Below are 23,969 nucleotides of genomic sequence, written 5' to 3'. Positions count from 1 at the left end.
AGGAAGGAAGGAAGGAAGGAAGGAAGGAAGGAAGGAAGGAAGGAAGGAGGAAGGAAGGAAGGAAGGGGGAGGGAGGAGGGAGGGAGGAAGGGAGGGAGGGAGGGAGGGAGGAAGAGAAAAAGGAAATAAATACAAAAGGAAGGAAATAAGGATGGAAGGAAGGAAGGGAAGGAGGGAGAGAGGGAAGAATGGAGGGAGGGAAGGTGGGAGAGAGGGAATAATGGGGTGAGGGAGAGAGAAAGGAAGGAAGGAGTAAGGGAACAAGAAAGGGAGGGAGGGAGAAAGAAAGGAAGGAGGGAGGGAAGAAGGAAAGAAAGGAGGGAGGAAAGAAGGGCGGGAGGAAGGGACGGAGGGAGGAAGGAAGGAAAGGAGTAAGGGAGTGAGGAAGGAAGGGACAAGGAAGAGATGGAGAAAGAAAGAGAGGAAGAAAGAAAGGGAGGAAGAGTTGGAGGAAGGGATGAAGGAAAGGAGAGAGGAAAAGAGAAAGGAAGGGAGGGAGGAAGAAAATAAGGATGGAAGGAAGGAAATAGGGATGGAAGGAAGGAAATAAGGAGTAAAGGAGGGAAATAAAGATGAAAGGAAGGAAATAAGGAAGAAAAGAAGGAATAAGATAGGAAGGAAGAAAGAAATAGAGGAAGGTAGGAAAGAAATAAGGATTGAAAGAAGGAAATAGGATAAAAGGAAGGAAATAGGATGGAATAAAATAAGGATGGAAGGAAGGATTGTAGGAAGGAAGGAAATAAGAAAGGAAAGAAGGATAGAAGGAAGGAAGAAAAGAAGGAAATAGGATGGAAGGAAAGAAGGAAAAATATAAGAAGTTAGGAAGAAAATAAGATGAAAGGAAGGAAGAAAATAAGGATGAAATGAAGAAAGGAAATAAGAATGGAAGGAAGAAAGAAAATAAGAATGGAAGGATGGAAGGGAGGAGGATAAAAGAGAAAAGAAAGATTAGAAAGGAAAGAAAAAAGAAGGAAGAAGGGGCCGGTGAGGTGGCGCTAGAGGTAAGGTATCTGCCTTGCAAGCGCTAGCCAAGGAAGGACCATGGTTCGATCCCCCGGCATCCCATATGGTTCCCGCAAGCCAGCGCTGATTTCTGAGTGCTTAACCCCTGAGCACCAAATGGGTGTGACCCGAAAAACCAAGAAAGAAAGGAAGGAAGGAAGGAAGGAAGGAAGGAAGGAAGGAAGGAAGGAAGGAAGGAAGGAAGGAAGGAAGGAAGGAAGGAAGGAAGGAAGGAAGGAAGGAAGGAAGGAAGGAAGGAAGGAAGGAAGGAAGAAAGAAAGAAAGAAAGAAAGAAAGAAAGGAAGGAAGGAAGGAAGGAAAGGAAGGAAGAAGGAAGGAAGGAAGGAAGGAAGGAAGGAAGGAAGGAAGGAAGGAAGAAAGAAAGAAGAAAGAAAGAAAGAAAGAAGAAAGAAAGAAAGAAAGAAAGAAAGAAAAAGAAAGAAAGAAAAAGAAAGAAAGAAAGAAAGAAAGAAAGAAAGAAAGAAAGAAAGAAAGAAGAAAGAAAGAAGGATAGAAAGAAAGAAGAGAGAGAGAGAAAGAGAGAGAGAAAGAGAGAAAGAAAGAGAGAAAGAAAGAGAGAAAGAAAGAAGGATAGAAGGAAGAAAGAGAGAAAGAGAGAGAAAGAGAGAGAGAAAGAGAGAGAGAGAAAGAGAGAAAGAAAGAGAGAAAGAAAGAAGGATAGAAGGAAGAAAGAGAGAAAGAGAGAGAAAGAGAGAGAGAAAGAGAGAAAGAAAGAGAGAAAGAAAGAAAGAAAGAAAGAGAGAAAGAAAGAATGTATAGAAAGGTGCAAGGAGTAAACTTCTCTCCCCAGCTTTGGAAAATAACTGCATTATAGTTTAAACTGCATAGAGTACTGAAGATGCCAGTTCAGCATATAATTGAAAGAAGTTTATACATAACCCTTAGAAACATTTCTCTCTCTCTTCTCTCTCTCTCTCTCTCTCTCACAGACACCACACACACACACACACACACACACACAACACACACCCTCAACTGGATATGAATAGCCAACAGATACTTAGAATATGTCCAAAGGAATTAAGTGAGGAATTCACTCAGTTTAAAACTAGAAATGCATAAATTACTATACCTTCTGAGAAGATAAAACATTAAGGAAAATAATAGTAAATCAATAATATAGTTACTAAAAGACAGTTAAATTGTAATATCTCAGAAAAAGATAATATAAGTATAAATTGACCATAAAAGATGTATCTATTATGATGCAAAGAATAAATTTAAGTAAAGAACCAGCACATAATTTCACAATGTATTGTGCAGAAAATTTTCAAAAATAAAAATAGTTCCTATAAAAGAATAATTACAGGAACTATTATAGAATTTAAAATGTATTTTACTGGTGCTATTGATATTACAGGTTATCGCTTACATGCAACGACTATGGTTTGATCCCTGGTACCATGATGAGTCCCAAAACTCCATCAGAAGTGATGCCTTTGAGCAAGCTTGGAGTAAGGAACAGCTTTGTGTGAACAAAAAACAAATGAGTCAATTTATTATATTAAAGCTATAAATACTGTAACAACTGTCAGAGTGAACAAATAGAAAATCCACTGACTCGGAGTCAAGTAGATAGAACTTCAGAAAGGTATTTGCCTTGCATATAACAAAGTTAGATTTGATTCTCAGCACCGCATATTGTCCTCCTAGCCCCACCACAGTGATCACGAAGTGTTAAGCCAGGAGTAAGACCTGAGCACTTGTGGTGTGGCCCCAAAACAAAACAAAACAAGACATAACAAACAAACAAAACAATGAAGAGATACCAGTATTAAATAATAAAAGTAGTGGCTCAGTAGAAAGAATAATAACCACAGATTATGACCTCAATTATAAAATATTAATAATAACAAGATAAATGTTTCTATGTAAAATACATCAAGAAAATGTGTATGAAAATGATAAAAAACCTTAGAAATAAAAGAGAGTAAATGAAAATGATGCAGGTTGACCTATTTCATTAGTTAATAACTTCTACTAACAAAATCATATAATTAAGACAAATGATAAGTTATAGGGATAAATTTTACCAAGATATGAGAAAATCATAAAAATTCAGATCTACATATTTTAAGATAAGATAATAATCCCTCAGAATTAGGATAAAGATTATGTAAGAAAAACAAACACTAATTACCATTCAATTTGCATAATTTAGATACTTCAATGACAAGTGGGTTTTTTTGTTTTGTTTTGTTTTGGTTTGGTTTGGTTTTTGGGCCACAGCTGGCGGTGCTCAGGGTTTACTCCTGGCTGTCTGCTCAGAAATAGCTCCTGGCAGGACAGGGGACCATATGGGACACGGGGATTCGAACCAACTAACTTTGGTCCTGGATCGGCTGCTTGCAGGGCAAACGCCGCTGTGCTATCCTCCGGACCCACAATGACAAGTTTTAATGTTAGCAAGAAAATATTAAAACCAGAATATATCAGCTGACATAATTCAAAGGGGTGGAGCACATACATTGCACACATGAGTTTACATTCCATTCCTAGCACTTCATGGTCTCCAGCAATGGTGAGTATGTCTTAACTGACCTCCAAACAAGAACTTTCATTTGTCCCCAGTTTCCCTTCCATCCCCTCCTGCCTACCTCGAAGGCAGACGCTTTTCTTTTACCTCTCTCTCTTGATCCTTTATATTTTTTAATCAAATTTTCTACCTATTTTAAAAATGGAAAATATGGTGATGATGTTGGCACAAAATTTATGAGAATTATTTTAGAGAAAAATTGGAGTGTTGGTCCATACTCAGCGGTGCTCAGTGCTTATTTCTGGCTCAGTGCACAGAAATCATTACTAGTCGGGTCAGGGGGGCATATGGATCAGCCACATGCAGGACAAATAGTCCACCCTACCTGTTGAACTATTACACTCCCCAATAATAAGATTTTTTAAGTCACAAAGATTCACAAACAACATGAGCATATATTTTGAGCTGATTAATTATATATATATATATATTTGGTTTTATGGGCCACATCCATTTGATGCTCAGGGGTTACTCCTGGCTAAGCACTCAGAAATTGCCCCTGGCTTGGCAGGGGACCATATGGGATGCAGGGGGATCGAACAGGGGTCCTTCCTTGGCTAGCGCTTTCCCCGGCGCTGATATTTTTAATCAAGAGTAAACTATTAACATATATTAATAATTTATTTTGTCTGATGTATTTTCTTTCTTTTGCTCATTTGAATTTTCTTTTCAATTGGTATGTATTACTTTTATAATATAAAAATAATATAACAATACATTTAATATTCAAGAGTGTAACTTATACATAAAAGGGGTAATTGTTGCTCTAAAACATTAAATATTTCGGCAATAAATAGTCCCTTTAATTGTGGAGAGATAATCGGATATGACAATAGATACAAACGTAACATGAAATGAGGTCATATTCTAAATTTTTTACCAATGTCATCTTAGAATTCCAAACTGTAAAACTGTAATATAATAGGTATAAATTGATTCAATAGGTTAGAAAAATAAAATTTAGAGGTCCAATACACAAAATAATGCCTATTATTGCACAGGTCAACATTTTTTATGAAAATCAGATTTCACACTGCATTCATGATAATGTTCACTTATTTCAGTACTCTAAGTTTTAAAATCTAGTAATTTTCATCACATAAACTTATTTTCACGTGTTTTGGAGATTGTAATTAACTATTTATTTATGTATCTTCATCTATTGTTTATTTTGGTTTGGGGCTCAGGGATAGAACTCAGGGATCAACCCTGGTGGTGCTTTAGGGTGATCACATGTAGTGCCAGCTATCAACATTTTCTCCCAGTCCATTACCTTATTAAAAAATGTACTGCCCCTCAAAAAATTTAGATTTGAAGCAGAATGCTATGCAGTATTATGCATAGGTCAGCATTTTTTATATTTTTCTTATCTAGCTACTATTCAGTTGAACAGAATAGATTTAATCCAAAAGTAAAATCCATTTAAGCTTGCTTAGAAATGAAGTACAAGCATGTCATTTTTGTATTTTCCAGAAATTTTTCTGATAACGCAATAAATAATCTGAGTAGTACTAGGTTACACATATTTTACTGACCAAACTATAGCAGCAAGTGCTTATGGCTAGTCTACCTTTTCCATTCTCATAAAGAAACACAATTTCAAAACTACATGTTCCCCCATTGACTCGGAGGGCCCTCGGGCAGTGGTTAATAGAGCTGAGTTTATCCTTTATGTGGAGATTAATACTGCATGCAGTAAAACACTAGTCAGTCAGCATTCCTGTTGAAAATAAATGACTAACTGAATTGAAAGATGGTGCCCTTTGACCTTAGTGCCTCTGGAAAGACCCCTGGTGAGGGCCTGTCACTTGCTTTAGCATCAAGTTCTTACTTCTAAGATGCAAATATGACGTACTTTTGCTGTTATTAGGCCATTCTGCTTCATCACATTCTCGTGCTGAAATGGAGCCTTTATCACCCAGGTTAGTAAAGAACCAAGCAATTGACTGCATTCACTCATTAATCGATTTTTTCCAAACAAGTTTGAAATGGTTGAATAATCTCACGAAATCAAGTCAATATCATCTTACTCACAAATATAGATCATTTCTGCTAATTGTCTAGCTATTCCTCTCTTCCCTTCTCAGTTGATGTTGTGATGTGTGGTCTCACAACATTTGGCTGTGGCTCTTATTGTTAATGTTGGAATGAGGGGGTCTGCAAGTCAATTTGTGGTGCTTGCCTGGAATAACTTAACTGTGACACTCACACATGTATTGAGGGGCAGTAAGGAGTCACACTTCTGGTTATGGTGCTCACAGACCACGTTTTACATCTGCAATTATGTTGTTCACTGCAGGGGTGCACACTTTAGTTGTGGTAGTGTATAGTTGGTAATGTCTTGCAGCACTGTGGGTCTCAGAGCTATTGTGAACAAATCATAGAGCTACCTGGACAATTTGCTCCCAGTGGCATTAGGGCCTGAACCCTGACATTGTGTGGCAAGGCATTTACATTAGTCACTGGGCCATCACCTGGCACTCAACACCCATTGTTTAAATTCTGAAAACTAAGTTATGTCATATTTTTCCATCACTTTTTTCTGCTTCTTCCATGTTTGCTTTATAAAATAATACAGTTTTATTTAATAATCTTCAACTTACACATTTAAAGATGTTGAAAGTCTAAAGGAAAAGCTATTATGAACATCATCCAGACAAGTTCAAATTCTTTCCAGTATTCTGAATTCTGTTAATTATTTATTTCAATTGCCGAATTCTTTTTTTTTTCATTTATTTATAAATTTGGAGAACAAATACCCTAAGAAAGCATTTTTTGCTATTATTTTTTAGTGTAATTAAATTCTAGGACAAAATCATAATTTAATTTAAATAGTATGAAACAGTAGCTAAAATTTAGCATGTTATATCTATGGTAAACACTTGTTTCATTTGTTAAATTCTCAAAATAATTGAATGTTATCATTATTACTAGTGATTATAATTTACTAGAATTTTATTTTTTTTAGTGATTTAAAAATCCTGAATTTTATGCAAATTAAGTAGCCTGTCTGACTCCACATATTGAAGAGGAGAGAATTCAGAAGCAGAGGTTTTTCTTTACAAAATCCACTTCTTAAATGTTGTACATCATTGCCTTCTAACAATTCAACAGAAAAATACTCTGGGTCTACTGACTTGTTGCTAACAAACATAATACAGCAAAGAGAAGCTGTCATGACAATAATTAGATTTTTAGATTTCAATGGCATGGCTTTTGATTCATTTGTTCTCTCTCTCAGGAACTTTTTTTTTTTTTGAAGCCAGCTGCTTCATTGTAAGTTGCCCACTAGAGTGGCCCATTTGGCAAAGAACCAAAAGAACAGTCCAGCCAAAATCTAATAGAAATTAGTCCTTTTTCCATTCACAAACACAGTCCTTCTGACACCACTTGAATAAGTTGGAAAACAAACACCTAGCTAAGCCTTCAAATGAGACCATATCCTCAGAACACAAATTCACTACAGCATTGCATTATACTTAGATGCATAAGAACCCATCTAAGCCACCTGCAGATTCTTGACATGTAGAAATATTTTATTCACTATGTTATACTTGTCTTGACATAATGTCTTTAAAAGTTTTGTGGTAAACTATTATTTAAAAATAGATAATATAACAAGCAGATAATCAGAGATGGTGAAATAAAAGTCTTTCTTCATAGTCAATGAAAATGCCAACTTATTAAATCATTCTAAAGAATCAAAGTGACAATTCATAGTTAGCATATGAATTATTGGATCTGGTACAACAATCCCACTCTGGTACATGCACTAAGAAATTATCACAGACACCCTTAAAAGGTATAGAGGTAAGGTTATCACAGAGGTTTGTGTGGTAACAAATATTAGGAAATAATTGAAATGATATTATTCAAAGAGGAGTAAATAAAATGTGATGAACTTGACATACATATGACACTATACTTCTAAACAATGAGACATAGCAAAGTGATTAGTCTTTAAAACCAAATGTTGCATAAATATCAGAATAAATTATAAATTTATGTCACACCATCTGAAAAAAATTAGATATCTGCTAAATAAATGGTATGTTTTCAGGATGTATAAAAACATGCCTATACAAGCAAAAACCATGTTTAACACCTATTTTCTAGGTTCATTTGTATAGTAATGGGATTATAATTTTAAAAAATGGAGTGATAGCACAGCAGGGAGAGTATTTGTATTTAATATGGTCTCCTATGCACAACCAGAGTGATTCCTAAGTGCAGAGCCAAAGGTAATCTCTGAGCACCATGAGGTGAGTCAAGAAAGAAAAAAAAGAAAAGAAAGGAGAAAGGAAAGAAAGAAAGAAAGAAAGAAAGAAGAAAGAAAGAAAGAAAGAAAGAAAGAAAAGAAAGAAAGAAAGAAAGAAAGAAAGAAGAAAGAGAAAGAAAAGAAAGAAAAGAAAGAAAGAAGAAAGAAAGAAAGAAAGAAAGAGAAAGAAGAAAGAAAGAAAAGAAAGAAAGAAAGAAAAGAAAGAAAGAAAGAAAGAAAGAAAGAAAGAAAAGAAAGAAAGAAAGAAAGAAGAAAGAAAGAAAGAAAGAAAGAAAGAAAGAAAGAAAGAGAGAGAAGAAAGAAAGAAAGAGAAAGAAAGAAAGAAAGAAAGAAAGAGAAAGAAAGAAGAGAGAAAGAAAGAGAGAAAGAAAGAAAGAAGAAAAGAAGAAAGAAAGAAAGAAGAAAGAAAGAAAGAAGAAAGAAAGAAGAAAGAAAGAAGAAAGAAAGAAAGAAAGAAAGAAAGAAAGAAAGAAAGAAAAAGAAAAGAGAGAAAGAAGAGAAAGAAAGAAAGAAAGAAAGAAAAGAGAAAGAAGAAGAAAGAAAGAAGAAAGAAAAAAGAAAGAAAGAAAGAAAGAAAGAAGAAAGAAAGAAAGAAAGAAAAAGAAAGAAAGAAAGAAAGAAAGAAAGAAAGAGAAAGAAAGAAAGAAAGAAAGAAAGAAGAAAGAAAGAAAGAAGAAAGAAAGAAAGAAAGAAAGAAAAAGAAAGAAAGAAAGAAAGAAAGAAAGAAAGAAAGAAAGAAAGAAAGAAAGAAAGAAAGAAAGAAAGAAAGAAAGAAAGAAAAAGAAAGAAAGAAAGAAAGAAAGAAAGAAAGAAGAAAGGAAGAAAAGAAAGAAAGAAAAGAAAGAAAGAAAGAAAAGAAAGAGAAGAAAAGAAAGAAAGAAAGAAAAGAAAGAAAGAAAGAAAGAAAGAGAGAAAGAGAGAAAGAGAGAGAAAGAGAGAGAAAGAAATAGAGGAGAGGATCATATTGAAAAAATGTTTTCTTAATGTGGCACCATTAAATATTGACTATAACCAACAGACTATAGCAGTTATGTTCTTAAAATGCTGACAAGCAAAACATGCATTACATCATTTGATTAAGCATTATTTATAATTCTGGAGTCTTTTTCAGTATTCGACAGTATTACTCCTTTTTCTGCAAGTCATTTCAGAAATAAAGTAGAATCCAGACACAAAGGTGTCTTCTCTTTACAAAAACAGCTTCACCCATCTTTTTCTTTATTTTGATGCTGCATTTGAGGTATATGAACACATTTGCAAAGAGCAAACTGTCAAACATGCCAAATTTGAGATAAGAAGTCTTTTAATGACTAGTGATAAGAGTCAAGCAAAAGACAATATGGAATAAATATATCACTAATGCATTAATTCACTATATGAACTATATAGTTTACATATGTTCACTATAGATGACGGCAGCTTGGATATTTCATTATAAACTTTCATAATTGGTACTTCTAACTTAGCAAGGATTTAATAACTATCAATTTTTACAGAATTTGTTTCCTCAGACCATTAACAAAATTGGCCTAAAACAAGTGGTTAATATATTCTCCAGTCATAGAACAATTTACTTTAAATTGTTTGAACACAGGGGCACAAATACCTTTTCAAATAGCTGATACTGTAACAACCCAAGCATTTAATAATATATGACTGGGTAAAGAAATTATGGCCTATATGCACAATGAATATTACAGAACTCTAATAAAAGATGAAATTATGCAATTTGTCACTACATGGATGGAACTAAAGAGTATAGTGTCAAGTGAAGTGCATCAGGAAAGGGCCAGAATGATCTCTCATCTCTGGCATGCAAAAAAACATAGTAAGCAGCAATAAATGACCAAAGTCAACAGAACTGGATAGTTAGTCTATAAAAATGATCCTACTTAAGGGGAAAGAGAGTGGAGGGAGGGGCCACTGAGTCATTTGAGGAAGGAAGTTAACAATCAGCTGGTGGGCAGGGTGTTGGAAAGATGCAAGCATGAAACTATCATATATCATGGAACCTTAATATAATGCATGAAAATGTATTAGATGATTGAAAAACAAGTGAAGTGACATGAATATTGAAACAACTTAAGTTAGAATTAAGGGAAATTGTGAAGAAAAATTAATATACCAGGGCAAAAAGACTATCTGGAGATTTAAAATGATCCACTAATAGTAAGAAGATCAGCAATCCTATTTCATAGCTTAGAATTACTTTTCAGATGTGCTAACTAAGCTAGAGGAGAAAAGATGCATAAAATCTTTGTATGACCAACTTATACCTGGAAATCCTAACTTAATACTTAGCTTTCACCATTAGACAGAACTTCTTTCATCAACTGTACTTTCTCTAGAGCTTATTCTGTCAAAATAAAAAGTTCTTTGGCCAGTTGGTGGTTTTGAATACAGTCGAAGAAAATAATTCTGTGAAATCGGATTAGAAAAGACTGTCATTGTGTGAGATAATAATATCCTGTGGGGAGATTTGGTCGTTTCAAGAAAAAAAAAAGCTTTTAAAGACTTGTCATACCTATGTTTCTTATTCTTTTCTTCTTCAACCCCCTTGTTTAAAGAGTAAGTTATTTCTGACAAATAGTAATTACCAAATAACTGAAGATTTTTTATTGAAAATAAAAAATGGTCAGAATGAGAAAAATGAGTCGCATTTTTAAAATCAGAATAATTTACAAAAAAGGTCTCTTTATAAGGTAAATTATAAAAGACAAAATGTAATTTTTCTCATTCTATGGCAGAGAACATAGGATAAAACTTAAGAGATATAACTCTTAGGTAAAAAATAATAATATACCTTGAGGCTGAAACATTTGGCTTGTTTCTTTTCACTGCTCCTGTTATCATTTGTGGGAAAAAAGTAAAAGAAAAAAATCTTTCAAATTTGTGTTAATAAAGTAAGCTGTTCCAATCTTTATTGTTAACATATTTTAAATTGAATCACAGTAAATTACCAAGTTACTAAGTTATTTATGACTGAGTTTAAGGAATATATTGTTCCAGCACCAATTCCTTTAGTCGTGTACACTTCCCTCAACACCAGTTTTCCTCCATCCCCAGTCTGCCTCTTTGGCAGACATTTTTCTCCTCTCCATTATCCTAGTGTTCCCTTCCCTATTTTACCCTGCTCACCCATGCCCCAATGGCAAGCTTCCTAAAGAAGAGCAATATTAAGTGTGATAGTGAGGCATGAACCTGTTGAGCAAATGACAGCAGTGACTAGGATGGCAAAGCAGAAGAGATCAAAGCATCTAAAGAATATTATGTGTTTCGGAACAGACAAGCTCTTCAAAGGAAATGGAAATAAAATCTGGGAGTTAGTGCCAGATAAAATAGGATTTCCAAAGTCTGAATTCTTGCAGACATTAGTACATGGATAAAATGAACTTACTGGTTTAAGAAATCTATTTCAACAACATGATTTCTTATTCTGGTTATATTTGTCTACATTGTAGGAGGCATTCTCCTAAAATAAGACATTTGTTTCACATTAATTGTGAAACAAGTAATACCAATAGCCTGGGTCCCAGCTAAATGTGGCATTAAAGTATGCTTATCTTTCTTTTAAATTAAGAAACATTATTAGTCTTTGTCCATTACCAATACTGATAATGAATTTATTTGTACATAAGCACAATATTTCTCACAACTAGATTAACAGACAAGACAGGATTACATTTATCTATAGATGTAGCTATATTGAAAGTATGTGCCATGAAATCTTTGACATTAGGGAGTCATCTTTTAAAGTCTTTGACAATCACTGCTTCTAATTTGTTTGAATACATTTGTGTGGTTGGCTTGATTATTTGCATGTATATGTGTGTACATGTACTTTGCTCATATTAAGCTGAGACGATGTAAAACCACTATTCATAATTAAGTTGAATTTTCCTTCCAAAAATATACTAATTGTTGCTGAGTTTTTATCTGTGTGTGTTTGTGTGTGTGTGTATGTGTGTGTGTGTGTGTGTGTGTGTTGGAGAGAGCAAACTTGCAATTTACTAACCTACTCCCTGAGGTTAAGAGCATAGAAACAGTCTTGAACACCTACTTAATAATTTGCTGTTAAATAAATGGCTCTGACTTTAGCTGAGATCTTTTCATTTATACTGTGTTGCTAATTACTATGGTAGATGATTAATTCTACACTGAATGTTTCAGGGTGTCAAGGCCTGCTGGGACAAAACAGTTCAAGATAATGGGGAGCATGGAGGTCATGAAAGGGTGTGTGCTGCCAACAAGAAGGAACATGTAAATTAGTTCAAGAATGACATTTATGAATAAGTGGATCTGATTATTATATTGGGACTTATTTATATTTCTAGACTACAAATGGGCTATATTCCAAAGGTTCTTAGGTTGGCTTTACTGGTTGAGAGCTCAAAATTCATAGAGAGAAACAGTACAGTTAAATGAAATGAAGATTCAAGACTCAGATTTAAAAAAAAAAAAAAACTTTTGTCATAGAGGCTTAGTTACATTGTTTAAAGTTAAAATAGACTACAAATGAAAAAGAAATAATATAATAATTTGTTTTTAAAATCCATTCTGTATTGAAAAATCACTTTTGATAATTATGTATTGACATGAACATAAATTACTCTGGTTTTCTCTAGCAAGAGGCTTGGGCAAAGGAGTTTAAGGTTTATACCTGCTATAAGATACTACTGAAGGAGCCTCAAAAGGATGGTACTCAATTTTTTTCTCTAAGTAGATATTTGATAGAAATCTTTCTCCTTCTAATATGGAAAAAATTTCTGGCACAAAGCCTAACCCATACTGTTCTCTTAGAATCTGAAATGAGTGAGAAATGAATTCTGCTGGGAAGTTGGAAGGAGTAGACCATTGCTTTGGCTTCAATCTTGGCTCTTTATTCTGAAAGTTTAGACAACTGTTTTACAGTCTTTAGTATTTTAAAGCTTCTTTTTAAAGGAGGTCTCATCTATTAACAAAGACATATTAGACCTTTATTTACACTTTTTTTTGTCCAATTCTTCCCTATCCTAAACCTTCTTCTGGAAATAACTTTCATACTTAATGTTCCATCCAAATCTAAAAGTGGTGGGAATGTTGCACTAGTGAATGGGGAATGTTCTATTTATGACTGAAACCCAACTACAATCATGCTTGTAATCATGAAATAAAGATTTCATTAAAAGTGTGGTCATATGACTATATTCAAAAAAAATAAGTAAAAGTGCTTCAAAGTAAACTACAGCTCCAGTCAGCATTGGGTGTTGTATGACAGCATCTAAGCAATGGCTGGTGAGGGACAATTCAGAAAAACTTCTCCAGAAGGTGGAGATTCTTTTAAAGAGTTTGGGTCACACATGCAAAAAACACTGATGGCCAACACACTGATTGCAGATCCAGGAGATATGGGTCTCCAAAGTTCCAGTGGGTCTGGATTCCCCTAAATTGCTTCTCTGTGCTATAATTAAGAGTCCCAAAGGATGAATGGGAGCAGGTGGGAGGTGCCATTTGCCATCATGGAAAGTTGTGTCAGATGATGCACATGACCAAGAACAAGGCAAAAGATGTCAACCACGTGCCTCATATTTCTACTCTTGTAGTTGTAGGTAGATGTAGGATAGAATCCTGTGATTCCCATGCAACCCCATAATGTCAATACTCCCCACATGACACCTAGGACTGCTGCAGCAATCTCCCAAAACCAATAGATCACATATAAATATGTATACTTGTTCTCCCAGGTTGTGCTGCTCACAGCATCTTGTTCACACTGAGACTCTGAAGACTCATTGACCAGAGAAGAGAAGGCTTGGGTGAACTAAAAGGGATAGAGTTCAAGGGCAGTGTGAACAGGTCAGCACCTGGGTTGCACAGGCAGGCCTGAACATAGGCAAATGCTTGCCTCTGAAGGCAAGAGAGAGTATCCTGCTGTTCTTCATTTTTAAATGTAGATTCTAAAATCATTCATAATCTTGCCAACTTCCGTTTAAATTTAAAATTACGATTTTTCTGCATGATGTGCTATATGTATATGCTTACATATATACATGTACACCAATATTTAGTGCACATAGAATCAATTGTTACAAACAATACTCAGAAGGTGTTAGAGCGAAGTTATTTCATATAAACATCTTTAATAAATGCACAAAAGTAGGATAGCTGGGTAAATTTCTCATTAGAATAAAATGGGATTTGCTCCTCAAGTCCTTTTTCTCCCTTGAAGTTGGATCTGGTTTGGATGCCTATTTCTTTGCTTGCTTTTGCTTCTCTGGAGAAGCCATGTTCTCTCCAAAACACACACTTCTCTCTCTTTACCCTCACGTCTTTCTAAATAAATTTCAATAAAATTTATCTTGCTTCAGAAAAAAAGAAAAGAACAGCTCTCAAATCAATTATACTCATTAATCTTCTTCGCAGAAATGAGAGTTCTTCTCTATCTGTTGAAGATTACACTGAATATTACTTTTCAGTGTAAGTTTCATAATTTTGTATTTTATATAGGATGTCATTTAAATTGGGACTTTCTGGATGACTAACTGGATTAAATGTTCTCATTCATTTGCTTGCCTTTTTACATTATGCTATGCTATTTGTTTCTGTCATGACCTTATTTTAATTTGGATTTTGAATTTCACACTTTAATATTGCAGGATGACCACAGAAAGGACATCTATACCATTACCATTTTAATTTTTTAAATTGCATTGTCAATTATACTTACTAGTAGAGGAACTCCAAGTTTTATAGAAAGAGAAAATACGTTTTTAATTTATCCTTTCTAGTTTTGTACTGGCATTCAGGGAATCTAAATAAGATCTGTTCCATTTATATTGTCATTTTTTAAATGCCTAAGAACTCTTGCACAGAGACTCTTCAAAGCTCTTCTTACACAGAGAACTCATCCTCAAAGATCCTTGAAGCCCAATGATCTGTCTATGTAATGACCAACAATGCTATTTGTGGTGCTTGGTGCAAAATTTACATTAAACAAAAAGTCAAGGTTTTTCACATATTGAATCAAAATATTAAACCAAATACGAGGTCTTTTTAAGTGAGTGACTCTCCACATCCATAATGTTGACCTTGTCCCAGCTACAACTAATCAGAGATATAGTTGACCAAAGATTACAGATCTATGTTATCTATCACTATAAATACTTAATTCAATAAGGTGGCCTCCACTGCATGACAACTGGTAGAATAACTCAGATTCCAAGTTTTTGACATTTTACCCATGAAAAAAATTGAAAAGAGGCAAAGAACTAAAGAAGCTACACTTTTACCCAGATGTTTAGCTATTTAATATATCAATTGTAAAATTATATTTTCCTTTAGCCCCTAACTACATACTAATTTCATACAGAATGTTTAGCTGTTTTCCCATTTTTATTGAAATTGTAACATATTTAATAATCATCTAAATTAAAACAGTTTTGTATTTTGTTTGTTCTCATTCTTCAAGAACAAATAATAGATTATAGCACTGAGTGTGCAGTGATACATTTACTGAAAATGTATATGTTTCCACAAAAGTAAAAATCTATGACTTTATTTTGCTTATGTTATATTTGAGAGGTCTACTAGATATTCAAACAGCATATCCAATTGGAGATACGCAAACTGCTCATAGCTGTGACTGGGTAGGTATAGCAGAGAAAAGTGAAGAAGTTACAGAAAAGCCAGAAATGATGTCTATCAATTCAAAATTATATGAAGTTTTTCTGGGTAGGGGGAATTCTTTATTATTTTTTCTTTATTTTTTGGCTTTTGTACATATCATATATTTGTTTTTCACTATTTTCTATTCATCACTATAAATATATTGATTGTCATAGAAAAATTATTAAAATTGAATATTATTGTATTTTTCTAGATCAATCAGAGACCTACTTTTGAAGCATTTTGGTGTTAATTAAAAGTAAATAGTGACTATTAATATATACTTTATTGTATGTTAAATAAGAAAACATTAAAAGCCTACAATTGTTATTGATCATTGTTAGATTTTGTCATTTTTATTTCCTTGATAATAAGTTGACTAAATTAAATTTAAAAGCATTTTAAAATGAATTTATATGCTAATAGAAATTTAACTTTATTTTTTCTTTCATCAAAAAGAATAATTTTTGTTTGTTTGTTTGTTTGTTTGTTTGTTTTTGGGTTTTGGTTCAAACCTGGTAGCACTCAGGAGTTGTTCCTGGCAGGCTTGGGGGACAATATAGAATGCCACAAACTGAACCGGAGTTCATCCTGTGTTGGCTGCTTATGGCAAAAGCCTTACTGCTGTGCTATTGCTCCAGTCCCAGAAAGAATAATTTTCTAAAAATGTTTTCTTTATGCTTATTTTAAAATAAAGCATACAGAAAAAAATGGACAAGCTAAAATAAAACTTAGTTCAAATTTCATTATCATGGATTTAATTTGCAACAAAATCAAGATGTATCCTTCTGTGGAAAATGTGAAAAATGCATCCCTGCACCCATCAGTCCAGTTTACTCTTTATACAACAATGATAACCCAAACAGAAATGTTTTCTTATCTTCTGTAGCTTCAAGTGGTGAAGGCAGATTTTGAGCTGAAAAGTAACCAGAGTGGGGACCAAAGAGATAGTAGAGAGGGTAAGGCATTTATTTACCTTGCATTCATTGACCTTGATTCAATTCTCAGGTAAGGGAGTCAGCCCTGAGAACTACCAGATGTGGTTACAAAAGTAAAAAAAAAAAAAAAAAAGTAAAGGAATAACAGGTCAAATAAAAATAAGAGATACAACTTAAGAGAATCCATTTGGATAAGAGGGGTCAAACCATCTTCTTTGGGGAAAGATGGAATTTAAGATGTGGATGATGAATAGGGTGGTTGACTAATATCTCTCCAATGTACCCATACTTTAGTGTCCAGAACCTTGAATGTTACCTTTGGTATTTTGGGAGACATTGCAGATATTGCTGAGCTAAGGATCTTGAGCTGGAAAGATTCCTTGTTTAATGTGAAAAATCCCTACAGAAGTCACAAATGTCCACGTGTGATTTCAAAAAGGTAGATACAAAAGTCATAAGAATCAGAGAAGTAATGTTATAACAGAAACTGAGATTATTATAGTGTGTTTTGAATATGTAACCAGAAACCAAGGAAGATATATAGGGGACCAAAGGACACTTAAAAAGGAAAGGAAATTAATCCTTCCCCAGATTTCTTGAAAATATTAACCCTGCTGTCACTTGATTTTTGGTTAATGAAAATGTTTTTAAAGCTCTAGTCTCCAGAATTTTAAGAAGCTTAGTTACTTAATGGCATAGCTATGTGTTAGAATAACTATAAAAAACTAAAAAAAGGAGATAGTATCTATAAGAAAGCTAGAAATAGGGAAATACCTTACAGAAAACTACAGTTGTTCAGTGAAACAGAGAAAATATTTGGCATTATTAATTGGTTGAATAATAAATGAAAGCAACAAAATCATAATATTAGGTTGAAGAGAGAAGATGATAATACATTATGCCTAGGTTTTGTAGGTTCAAGGAATTTTATAAAAGTAATGAGTTAGGAGTTAGAGAAATAGTACAGTGAGTAAAGTGTTTGGCTTGCACGTGGCTAATCTGGGTTTGTTCCCGACATCTCATATGGACCTCTGAACATGCCAGGAGTGATTTCTGAGCACAAAGTCAGGAGTATCCCCTGAGTGTTTATGGGTGTTTCCCAAAAGTCAAAACATAAGTAATAAGTAAAAGTAAAATAAAAAACTTATGAGGTGAACACTTTCGATTTTTTTTCGCAATTTGTCTTTAGTTCTATCTTAAATTTTTCTGTGCTCATTTCAGTATTACTTGTTTTATAAATACTGCTATCCCCAATTTTGAGGCACCATAATTACCATACTATTATAGCTCCATGAATGCAATTTCCAACACCATACCCACTACCTGAATGCCTGCTTTTCTCCATCAAGTTCTCAGCATTTTAGTGCAATCTGTTATTGATTCATAGCATAGTTATATTCTAACCTGTGATCTTCATATGATCTCTGTTCTTTTCACTCCCCTTTACCCTTCTATTTGCTGCTATTTTTATTTCCCCAGTAATCATACATGTCAGTTGCAATACTAGTAAACACCTGGTTGTTGTGTGTCTGAAATCACACACTCTGTTGTGACACTAAGGATCGTAACTAGTAAAACTACTAGAACTACATAGCAACATGTGGAAGCAGAGCCTTCACAGAATTTCATGTTGGAATGGCATAGCTATAAGGTAAAGCTATTTCTAAGCCTAATTTCTTATTTTTAATGTGTAAAAATATGTTTCATGTCCCAGAATATGGTCTATATTAGTAAACATTCTGCGTGAACTTGAGAAAAAAGTAGTAGTCTCTTTTGTTGGATCAAATAATCTATAAATGTCAATTATATTCAGCTGATTGATGGTGCTGCCCAGCTCAACTCTGTCCTTATTGAATTTCAGGCTGGTGGATCTGTCAATTACTGATAGAGAAGTGTTGCAGTTTCCATCTGTAATAGTGAATTTGTCTATTGCTACTTGCAGCTTCATCAGTTCTTGCCTCATCTATGTTGAGGCTCTGTTGTTAGATATGTATAAATTAAAGTTTGCTATCAATCTTCTTAGAGAAATGATCTTCTTATAATTATGTAATAACCTTCTTAATCCCTGATCATTTTTCTTGTTCTGAAATCCGCTATATATGAAATACAATTACTCCCACTTAGTGCTAATCACTATATATTTCTATAACCCTTTGACTTTTTAAATCTCTCTGTATTTATATTTTTGGCTTTATTGTAAATGATATTTGGACACCTGATAATCTATTTTCATTGGTGCATTTTTGTATGTGAATATCAATAATGTTTTATTGGGCTTTGCATATTTGTTTCTGTACATACTGGAGAAGCATGTACATTATAATGATACAGTTGAACAGTCAGCCATAGAGACCATAGGACTCACCAAAGTGAAATATCACATGGATGATATTTTTAAAAAGTTTTCTGACACCTATAGTATCAAAAACTCCTATTAATGCTCCTTATCTCATAAGTGATTTTAGATGGCTTGAGTTTTATGTAATTTTTTTACCCAGTTTGGGAATATTCACAAACCAACCAATGCAAGTATAGGGACAATACAAATAATTTTTTGTCACTTCAAAATAGCATCAACAGGTAAGTCTAGATGTCTGAATTGGATGATGTGCAAGTACTCTGAGAGAGATCAGTGTCATTCATTAAAAAGACTTTTATAGAGCTTCATGGTGTACAAAATTCTATATAAATGTATTATATATTCTGTATAAGTTCTGTATAAATGTATAAATATAATTTGTATATATTCTATATATAGATTGTATTAATAAAAGTGAGCAATATAAAAATAATTCTAGAATTTGCATCACATTTTCTTCCCACCAACTTCCTGCATAAGTTTATCTGTAGGCTTTAACCAGCTGACAAATTTGGGTGTTGCAGAAATCATATGCTAGCAATTTAAATATATGGACTTTAAAAGAAATTCATGTTACTTTAGCAAGCCAAATGACAAATATAATTCTTCTGTGGTCGCAATGATATGCTGACATCAGCTTTCATAAAAAAGCGTCTGCAGGCTCCCATGTTCTTCCTAACCACAGCTGGGACTTAACAGAGATCTAACATTGCTACCCGTTAATATACTATTGACCCATGAATATTGATAGTGACAGGACCAGCCATTATGGCACAATTAAAGGCTTCTTTCAAACGAGAAAAGAAAAATCATCAAAAATATAAAATTTAAAATACAGCATTAAATATTTATGAGAAATGCCCCTATAATGCTGAGTTTAGCAATTGCATAGTGAAGTGCTACCTATTTGGGAGAAGGATTATTCCCCACTGTTGCACAATCAAAGAATTTTTAAGTGACCTATGAGAAAAAGAAAAGAAAGGGTGGGAAAGGGAGGTGATTGCAAATTAATAAAGCATATAGTACCTTTTGATTACCATCCACTGCAGTGTGAAATGAGTTGGTTTTAGTCCAGCTGTGTTTGACTGATGTTTATCATCAACTTTCTGCCATGAATATCTGATGAGTTGACCTCAACAAGAGAGCTAGGCAAGCAGTGAAGAGGTGGGTGAGGATAAAACAGATCAGAGCTCTATGTGGGAGAAAATCAAGATCTTAGCCAGCCAACTTCTTGCTCCCAAAATAAATATTGCTATAGGAAATTACAGTTTATGGTTGTTTTATAAAAATTGGCTATCAAAATTTTAAGGTACGCCTTTGTGAAAAAAAAATCTAAAAAAAATGAAATTGCAAATGGATTCAGAAAGCATTAAGTCTAACGATTCTCCTGATGACTTATGATGATGGGAGTAAAGGCCTACACATGTCTGAACTCAGATTGGATCTGATCAGAAGGTGTAACAATGGGTTCCAAAAATATGATTAAAACAAACATTTCAGGGACCAGAGAGATAGTATAGTGGGTAGATCATTGAATTGTACACAGTCCACCTAAATTCTGTCCTTGGAACTGCATATTGTTCCCAGAACACAGCCAGGATTGATCAATGATCACAGAGCCAGGAGTAAGGCTTGAGCCAGCCAAATGTTGGCCCTAAAAAATCTGGGGCATGAATACAGCATGAATTTAGCACATATTTCACAGACATACATGCATACCACACACACACACAAACACACACACACACACACACACACAAAATCCCTACTACCTCCTTCCAACAGGCCCTCAAAACTAAAAGTAAAATATCATTCCTGCTTGCTTAAATGAACCTCTCTACTCACACTTGTCTTATGACCTGATTATGGGTAGAATATACTTCACCTTGTGGCGTGGGGTCACTACATTGAATTATTTTAGACTGTGACATGGGCAGAGATGATACTGTGTTTCAGAACTATATCTTTAAGAAGTGGTACATGTTTATGCTTATGCTATTAGTCTATAACTTTGATAGAGACAAGTTCCTCTAGTAGCTTCAGAGTAGTTGACATACCAGACTATACTCAGGGTTTACTCCTGGCTCTGCACTCAAAGTTCACTGCTTGTGAATTTAGGAATGCATATGAGGTGTCGGGATGAAATCTTGGTCAGCAGTGTGCAAGGTCAGAGCCCTATCTATCTGTTGTGCTATTTCTCCAGCCCATACAATATAAATTTATATGGAAAAAAAACAGACATGACAGTGAGCAGCCAGGCTTAACCAATAAGACTAGAGTAGCAGACATATGGTAAATATATGTCTATTTCTCTGGGAAATTAAAATTTCTGTTCTTACCCTAGTCACAATATAGAGTGATGCCAGATATCGGATACCTAAGAAATCTAAGAATCAAAAGCGCACAAGTCAAATGAGAGCAGTTCAGGGCCAGGATAGATTTACAATCATTATTATTAATGGTCGATTATTTTTGTAACCTCATGTGTAGAGTACTTGCAATGGTCCATAAAACAATTTTCACCTCCAAAAGACATTAGGAAATTTTGATCAGCTGCCAAAAGCTGACTAATGATAGAACTAGGTTTATCTTATAACAGTACCTATGCATATGACCAAACTAGGTATCACCCATAAGTGCATTTAAATAGACTTAGATGGTCCTCTAGCCCAGCTTAGAGAATTCCAAAGTGGAATATCTTCTCACTCAAAAATATCTATTGTCAAAAATACTTAAGTAATTCAATACAAGCCCCTATTCTTTTAATGAAAAGCAGAATGGATGTCAATTTATAAGTATTTAATACAACACCTATGCATGAAATTCTACTATGATCTAAAGCCGAAGACCTAAAACTACTAATTACTATGTAATATATTTAATTGATATATGACTCTAAGAAAAAAATTAATTTGGGTAGAAAATTTAGAGGATAAATATAGAGGTTGATACAAACAGCATGCACAAAAATTTAGTGGCCATTTGGTACTTTGAATTGTTAGTATGAGGTCTTCAATATTTATTGTTACTATTTAGCATATTTCACTACTTGTATTACTATTTAACAGACTACTATTTAGCATGGTTATTCTTCCTCAGAGAACTCAGAATGATTGTTTAGTCAGTTATTAATTGTCATTAATATCTACCTAGCTACATCAAAATATATTTAATATGCTTTCTAAAGTGAACTGAATTACTACTGATTTTTTAAAGGTGATGGGTAATGGGATAACCTGATATTCAATTCAGTAACATTCATATAGGTTAATCTGTACCTATTAATATTATTTTAAAATGGACAGCAAAGTATTGATATAGGTAAGTCTATATCTGATCTAAAAGCATAAAAACTGCAGTCTCACAGAAAATGATGGAGTGTTTGTTAAAGTGCAGAAGAAACTGACTGAAGAAAACCAGTATGGTATAATATATGTTTCCTCCTTAACAGCCAGAGATATACAGAGACCACAGACTATATATACCTTATCTGCTGCTGGTCCCAAGAACAAAGCTGCATCCTCAGGTCTTGCCTTAAACCATAGCCCCATGGCCACAAAGAGATGGTAGGCCTCCTGAGCACCACTTCAGAGGCCCCACCCACCAAATGAAGCTGTGCAATGTTGAAGAGGCACTCAAGAACCGAATAAACTCAACTACAACCCTTTATGCTGGATGGTTGTACACTGGAAAGAATGCTGACATGTAGAAGAATTTAACTCTGCATTGCGTAGAGCAAATACCTGCTTTTAAATGCAGTTAAGAAACGCTGAAAGTTCTTAGCTTTGTGAAAAAAAGCATCTGTATCAGGGAAAATCAACAGGAAAAAGGCAATAAATCAATACAAACAAATGCATAAAGCCCAGATCAGAGCAACAGACAAAGATAATGGCCTCTTAGGCAGTTTCTTCCAAGAAAAAGTAAAAGTACACCAAGAAGTGGATCATTCTAAAGCTTATCAGGGCTAGAGTGATATTACACCTGATAGAATAGGGAGCTTTCCCTGCACAAAGCCAATGTGCATTCAATTCCAGGTATTCCATATGGTTCCCTGGCACCACAAGGAGTAACCTCTATACTGCCAGGTGTGGTCCCAAACAACAGCAGCAATAACAACAACAAAACCTTCTACCGAGACTGGAAAAATTTAGGGTATGTGTTGTGGGATAGTAGAGATCCCTAATTCTTTCATTATATGGAAAATTAATATCTTAAGGAATAATTGGTCATTGTTTTAGAAGCCACAATAATGTAGAAATTTCAAAGAGCACATATATAAACACCTAAAGAAACATTTTCAGGGGCCGAAGTGGTTGCAAGGAGCGGTAAGGTAACTGCCTTGCCAGCCCTAGTCTAGGACTAACTGTGGTTCTATCCTCCAGCATCCTATATGGTCCCTTAAGCCGGGATCGATTTCTGAGTGCATAGTCAGGTGTAACCCCTGAGAGTCATTGGGTGTGGCCAAATAACAAAAAAAAAAGGGAATAATTTTTAGTTAAATAATGTTGTCTGGATACACTAAAATAAAATAATAAAGACAAAATGAGTTGTAAGGATTAATAGTGAAATTGGATTGACCATAAATTATCATTGTATATCTGAATTATAAAATGTATGAGCTTCATTGTCCTACTTTTATCTTTTATTAAAAATGTTGAAGTTAAAAATATTTAGAATAGTGCAGGTTTAAATATAAATGCAAACCATAAATGCTGCTAAACATATATTACACATAATATAAACATCAATAAAATATATTTGATGACATCAATGATAATAATTAGATCTATACTAATGATTTGCATATTTCTATAGATAAAGAAATATATATGGTGTTTATAGTGTTTAGCCAATATATATATTTAATACCACAATGTATTTTTAGAAAATATTTTACGAGAAAAAAATTTTCTTGGTTTTTGGGTCACACCGGGCAGCGTTCAGGGGTTACTACTGGCTCTATGTTCAGAAATTCCTCCTGGCAGGCTCAGGGGACCATATGGGATAACCCCCATCCTTCTGCATGCAAGGCAAATGGCCTACCTTCATGCTATCTCTCTGGCCCCAAGAGAAAATTTATAGTTGTTTATTTTTTCAAATATATTATACACAAATAAAATACTATTTTAAATTCTATATTATTATATTTATTTTTCCTCTTGCTAGTTTTAAGCCATCATAACATGCTAC

General features: G+C 34.1%; 1 protein-coding gene across 1 annotated transcript in view; it reads right to left on the bottom strand.

Moving 5' to 3' along the window:
- Positions 1 to 13,284: 13,284 nt before the first annotated feature.
- LOC126024156 (guanine nucleotide-binding protein-like 3-like protein) overlaps positions 13,285 to 23,969 on the bottom strand; it is a 138,320-nt gene continuing 127,635 nt past the window's right edge. The window contains 2 exon segments of the mRNA XM_049784597.1: positions 13,285 to 13,638; positions 21,119 to 21,165. Coding sequence (XP_049640554.1) covers positions 13,285 to 13,638; positions 21,119 to 21,165 — 401 coding nt within the window.

The sequence above is a fragment of the Suncus etruscus genome, chromosome 12 (assembly GCF_024139225.1).
Source record: "Suncus etruscus isolate mSunEtr1 chromosome 12, mSunEtr1.pri.cur, whole genome shotgun sequence".
NCBI lineage: Eukaryota > Metazoa > Chordata > Mammalia > Eulipotyphla > Soricidae > Suncus > Suncus etruscus.
This window is presented reverse-complemented; position numbering and strand designations above follow the sequence as displayed.